This window comes from Etheostoma spectabile, chromosome 23 (assembly GCF_008692095.1).
Source record: "Etheostoma spectabile isolate EspeVRDwgs_2016 chromosome 23, UIUC_Espe_1.0, whole genome shotgun sequence".
NCBI classification, from domain to species: Eukaryota; Metazoa; Chordata; class Actinopteri; order Perciformes; family Percidae; genus Etheostoma; species Etheostoma spectabile.
The window spans coordinates 13,593,691-13,599,690 of NC_045755.1; the positions used below are offsets into that span (position 1 = coordinate 13,593,691).

A 6,000-nucleotide genomic window follows, 5' to 3' on the forward strand; every position below is an offset into this window, starting at 1 on the left:
CCTTACTGTTTCATTCTGCCTGTGGCCCTAAGCAGACTTTCCCCGTCACATGCCTGTGGATATGTGCACTCACAGCTGACTGACAAACGTGTGTCCGCAGGCTGAGTGAATTGGAGTCCGTCCCTATGGAGCTGTTTTGAGTACACACGATGGGTCATTTGGGCTCTCTCTCTCTCTCTCTCTCGCTCTCTGTCTGTGTCTCTCTCTCTGTCTGTGTCTCTCTCTCTGTCTGTGTCTCTCTCTCTCTGTCTGTCTGTCTGTGTCTCTCTCTCTGTCTTTCTCTCTGTGTGTGTGTGTGTGTGTGTGCGCACTGCTGCCTGATGTGATTCACACTGACTTGGGGTGACTTTGAAAACTAGGAGAGACACATATACGCACACACAAATCAGAAGACCCCATACACTAATTATTACCATAACTGGTGTTTCTTTCAGTTTGTCTCAAGTGTTTTGTGACCTATTCTTTTGTTGCTTGGCCCCTTTAGGTCAATGTGACAGTTGACTACATAAGAGCAGCTACCGGTCCAGGAGAAAGCACCCCTGCATTCTCAGAACGCACCTGTGCGACAGTCACAATTGGGGGAATGTAAGTAGCACATCCTATCATACTAAATGGTCTCTCTTTCAATTTAGTCTGTTCTGTTCAGGTTTATTCTCCCTATTGTTACAATTTAACAGTTACGACCAGCTTGCTGCATAAATGACTTTTATTTCTGTATTTGCAGTACATGCCACATTAACTTTCCAGTAGGAGTTTGTTACAAATAAGCAGCCTTCCCTGGCAGATCATACAGTATTTAATTTGTCAGTGTAAGTGAACTAACTAACGCACCAAGTTGTCTCCATGCGTAAAACTTTAAAAGTTAGGTTCATGTGATGTAAGACAATACAGAATAATCATTTGTCATCAAGAATGGTCGCTCGCCTCAGTGCAAACAATTATTTTTTTTATCTACAAACACTGCTTTGAGGAAATGTGGTTTATCTGTTTAAAACATTTATTTTATACAGTACCACAGATACAAACATTATTAAAATACTGAGAGGTTCAAATTTAATCAAAACCGGATAAAAGGGCTTTAATGCCACGTGACTTGAATACCATCTCTTCTCAACCAACAGTTGAAAGCTGCACTTCTGTTTTTCTCTCTGTATGACTCAGGACTTTATGTCAAAAAGCACAGTTACATGCACACGTGGAAACATAGATCTCTTCGTCATCAAATCAATAGCCTCAGTGTGTCTGCGTGCGTGCGTACCCATAGGTCAGGACCCAACGTCGTGACCAGCCAATTACAGCCCAGCATTAGGCACCAGCCGCTCCGCTCCACAGATAACAGCTTGCATGGTCTCCCATGAATGCTGAAGTCAGACGGTCGAAGTGGTCAGTGGGGCAAATGTTTCCAACCATCTATGGTCCTGTCTTAGTGTGTATTGAACTATTCACAAATTACCCTGCTTGTGAGTTCGTGCTTAGTAGCACACATATTTTTGGAAGAAACGTGGTTGGCTTAAGACTTTGTTGGTGCCCATTAACGTTATAAAGCCATGCTATTAAAGCTTTGCAGAGGTGATAAGGTTAAGCTTGAAGCAGACAGAAAGTTCTCCTTCTATGACATCCCATACCAAATGTGTTTAAATTTAGATAATAATAAAAATGCTGTCTGCTGGCTCTGTATTTTCCTTTTATTAAAAAAATTACCAAGTTATGTTTGCAAAGAAAAAGCTCAACAGAAGCATGGTATTGATGAAAAAAAGAGCTATAATGTTGTAGGTTCCCATGCTTGCAACATGAGGACATATGCATGCACTTGATGGCACAAGCTCAGTTCTGAAGACTTCACTTCCTGTCCCTTCATTTTCTTTCTCCCACACATCAACAAGAACACTAATGTCCAAAGGCTAGCCACTAAGTGCTGCATTAGGGACAACAATACTCCCCTCTTTCTGCCCTTCATCCTCTCTTCAGTACATCCGAAACATAGCAAGGAAGTGGTTAGTCAAGTGTGCAATGTCAACATTTAAGTGACCTTTGTTCCTTTGCAAAGCCACCTTTGGAATTCGTCATGTTCTTTTTGAGCTAGCTCACTTGGAATTCTGCGTGAAGCCAAGGGGGATGCTTGTTCTGTTTTTTTTTTATATTAAAGTAAGTCTTTCTCTCTCCCTCCCCTTTCTGCAGTAACATAGCGGAGGCTCTGGTCAGTAAAGGCCTGGCTACAATCATCAGATACAGACAGGACGACGACCAACGCTCCTCCCACTATGACGAGCTGCTTGCCGCAGAGGCTCGGTGAGGAACAAAACGCTTTCACATTCACTCCTTCCATCTCCCTTTTACCTGAGCCGTCACTTGGCACAATGGGTCTCTCAAACTAAATTAAATTAAACGTGCATGTCTGCACGCTACACTCATCTTCTAACCCTTTTACACTGACATACACTCACACTCCATGAGTTATGCATGACCTTGACCATTTTTGCTCATGAGAAGAGGAGAAAATTGAAAATGACCTTGGGGCTATTTTCCCCAAATTTCTTTTACATTTGCTGTTACATCCAACATGGCACAAGTAAAGCAAATCACTTAATATATTTCAAGTTTTATTTTATCAGTGCCACCATCTTAAGTCACAGCCCATAACAGTGGTTAGCTACATTTCCCCAGAATCATTGCTCTTAAATATTCACTCATACATATGTTGGCATGCATAATTTAGTTTTAAACATACCTGTTTGTACACACATACACCTTCCCAAGCGGTGGACAATAAATCAAAGGCTCTCTCAGGCTCTATGAATATAATTATATGGAAGTGCGGTGGAGAGATTTAGTACGAGCTTTATTACTCTGCTATAGATTAAGATCTGCTGGCTATAGGTAAAGCAGATGCAGCCACAGCCTCCTTTTTTATAGGACTTACTCTTTCACTCCCCTCTCTCTCTCTCATGCAGTGTCACTGGCCACCTGCCCTCCTTTTCTGCTCTCTCCCTCCTCCTTCCTGCCTTTTTCTTTTGCACATTTTGTCCTTATTTCTTCACCCTAGCCGTTTTTGATTTTGTCCTCTTTTGGCCTTGCTTCTCTCTCTCTCTCTCTCTCTCTCTCTCTCTCTCTCTCCACCTCTCTCTCTCTGTGTGTTTGTCCCTAGCGGGGTCTTATTAGAGTTGATGAGAGGTTTCTGTCTATAGCCTAGGTTTTATTTTTAGTTCCCACTGCACGAGGCCAATGGCCTGCAGCCTTTAAGAACCCTCCTCCAGGCTATTAAATGCATGTACTATATACATGCTTGCATAAATGCACACGTTCCATCTTTGAGGTAATAGCCTGCTTCCCAGTGACCCATGGGTGGCATTATTCCACCCCACAGCCACAACCACAGTGGTCATCTTCATCTCATACGGCCCTCGAGGCTTTTTAAAACGGCAATCACTAGCACCAGTCATCATCACTAAAGCCTTAGCTGGCTCTAAAGAAGCAACCCTTGGCTCTCCATTTCTCCCCCATCCCTCCATTCTAACAATAATTTCATATGATTTATTTCCTTTCTTTCTACTATAATTTCTCTACCACCATTTCCACTTTTTCAACTCAAGCCTGTAGATTATCTTGGTGGGGAAAAAGTTTCCTCTAGTGCTTCCAGTTGAGCCATAATGGCATTTCAGGGAAAAGAAACTGGTATGAATTTACATCCTTCTTCACAAAGCCACAATGGCTCACTCTTTGTATCCACAGTAATTACTCAAAGAGCTCCCTTTTCTTCAGGTCTGTTAAGCCTCCAGCCCTGCGTTTTCAATGTATTATGATGGTGCTTGAGCTATATTTGTGAATTCTTTTTTGTTTGACTGACTGTAGGGCCATCAAGAACGGGAAAGGGCTGCACAGCAAGAAGGAGGTACCCATCCACAGAGTGGCTGATATCTCTGGGGTATGTGTCTTTTTGTGGATGTATACACAGGTTATAATCCTACACAAGGGAATGAAAGCTTTCCATGATTTGTAATAGGACAAGGATCTCAAAATGAACTGATATAATTTAATATTCTGCAAGCAGGGGATTTACATTTCCACGCAACTCCCATGACACTCACAGATCATCGATGCCCAAAAGCTACTGACTTTTTCTACCACCCTCAGTAATTTGAGTCTCTCAGAAGACAATCTATAATCCTCTGCTCACACCTCTCCCACCCCACCCATCCCTGATCTTCACAGCCGGTTTCCTCATCTTAAAGAAACTAATCGGCCTCTAAAAATAATCAGCGCCATTAATAAAACCATCAGTGGTGCTTGGTCCTAGCTTGTTTACGTGTGCCCAGGGGCTTGATAGAAGCTTCATTTGGCTAATGATGCCTGATTGGGAGTGCTCACCAAATGAACATTAGCGCGGGGAACCCATAAAATCTCCCAGTAACAAGTAATGGGCGATCAGTACACATTGTTTTTAATCATGTGCTTCTGTTTTTGCAACTCTGGAAGCTTGTTTTTAAATTTGATCCCTGTGCATTTTCTGTTCACCCCACGCTCACTCTCTTCTTCAATCTGTAACTGAGCGAAGGAAAGATTTTGATCCATTATTAATTCTAGAGACACTCCTGAAAGACTCCAAGTGCAGTCTTCATTAAGTCGTTGTCAAACTGAGTGGCTGGATTAGATGAGATGACATGGAGAGCAGAGCAGTGGAAAGTGTACTGATGGCACTCACACAGACTATAAATGCGGCACTTTACTGGCCATTGTCGCTTGTTGGGTACTGTTCTTGCTGTTGGCCTTTTTTTTCTTTTTCTTTTTTTTACGTATTCTCACGTCTGGTGGTGAATAAGTCACTTTTTGTGAAGCTACATTAATTTTGCTTAATGTACCTATTTGAAATGACCTCAAGGTGGGGGTCAATGGACCAGGCAATCACCCTCACACCTTGGTATTTTTTTTATTCTCACAACTCAAAATGCTATTAAACCTCAAAAGTTATACAAAAGCTTTAACCTTTTTTTATTCAGTTATTCAAGTGCCTTTTATGTATCTGTTCTTGTCGACTAGCCATCTCTTCATACATTTTGATAAGCCACTACATGATCTACTGTGAATGACTCAAAATTGAACTTCAGAAACATTAGCATCTCATTGTCTCTCTCACTTGAGCTCCCCTGCAGCACTTGTACTTGGCTCTAAAGAGACATTTAGCTAAATTAATCATGCCCTATTCTTCTTCTTCTTATTATTGTTAAATTTTTTTAACTGTGACTGGTCCACCAGATTTGGTGGTCATTTACAAGCTCTGTAAGTTGCTATTTAAAGAGTCATCACCTTGCATTTCAACAGAGGCATTCAGCCAAGTTATTAAAGCTCTTTAACACCAATAGGACTTTGCCTGGCTAATAAGTCTGACATTGTTCTGGATAACTGCTCTCAGATGTTGTGCTGTTCCACATTGTCATCATTGTAACCTCCCCATGTCTTATTGTGTCAGCAGGACAGATGCATTACTTGACCTTGTAAAAATAATTATGGCAGGGAATTGTTGTGCTGACGGAGCGGCCCTGTGTTATTTCATCAGGGGTTTTAGTGCATTTTATACTTATAAAGACCTAGAACTTAATTGGGTAAATTGACCATATTCTATGTGCAGCAATGACTTGGGAGTAGTTTCAGGGAGGGTGCTCAATAATTCATTTACTTTAATAAGAAAATGCAATCAATGCCACACCCTACTTCCAGCTGGAGATTTTACACATCTTACTCATTAAAAACTGTCCCAGTAACTCGGCACAGGCTGTGGCTGGCTTTACTTTTTAACATGATTGTGCTGTGTCATGCATGTGTGTGTTACATCAGCACTGTGAAGCCCCTCTAAACTCCCTCTTATTAGTGCCACTGTGTCAGTGGTTATTAGTGTCAGGGGTTTAAGTCAGTGCCTTACATGCAGCTGCAACTCCTCCTCTCTCTTAGCATGTCCAGTAGGACACACAGGATTTGCAGCAGCACCCCCCCCCCCCATTCCTTCCC

General features: G+C 42.0%; 1 protein-coding gene across 1 annotated transcript in view; it reads left to right on the forward strand.

Annotated features, from left to right (window-relative positions):
- snd1 (staphylococcal nuclease and tudor domain containing 1) overlaps positions 1 to 6,000 on the forward strand; it is a 197,584-nt gene that overhangs the window by 36,690 nt on the left and 154,894 nt on the right. Inside the window, exons 12-14 of the mRNA XM_032504592.1 lie at positions 485 to 585; positions 2,179 to 2,289; positions 3,850 to 3,922. Of these exons, the coding sequence (XP_032360483.1) occupies positions 485 to 585; positions 2,179 to 2,289; positions 3,850 to 3,922 (285 nt within the window). The remainder of the gene's footprint in view (positions 1 to 484; positions 586 to 2,178; positions 2,290 to 3,849; positions 3,923 to 6,000) is intronic.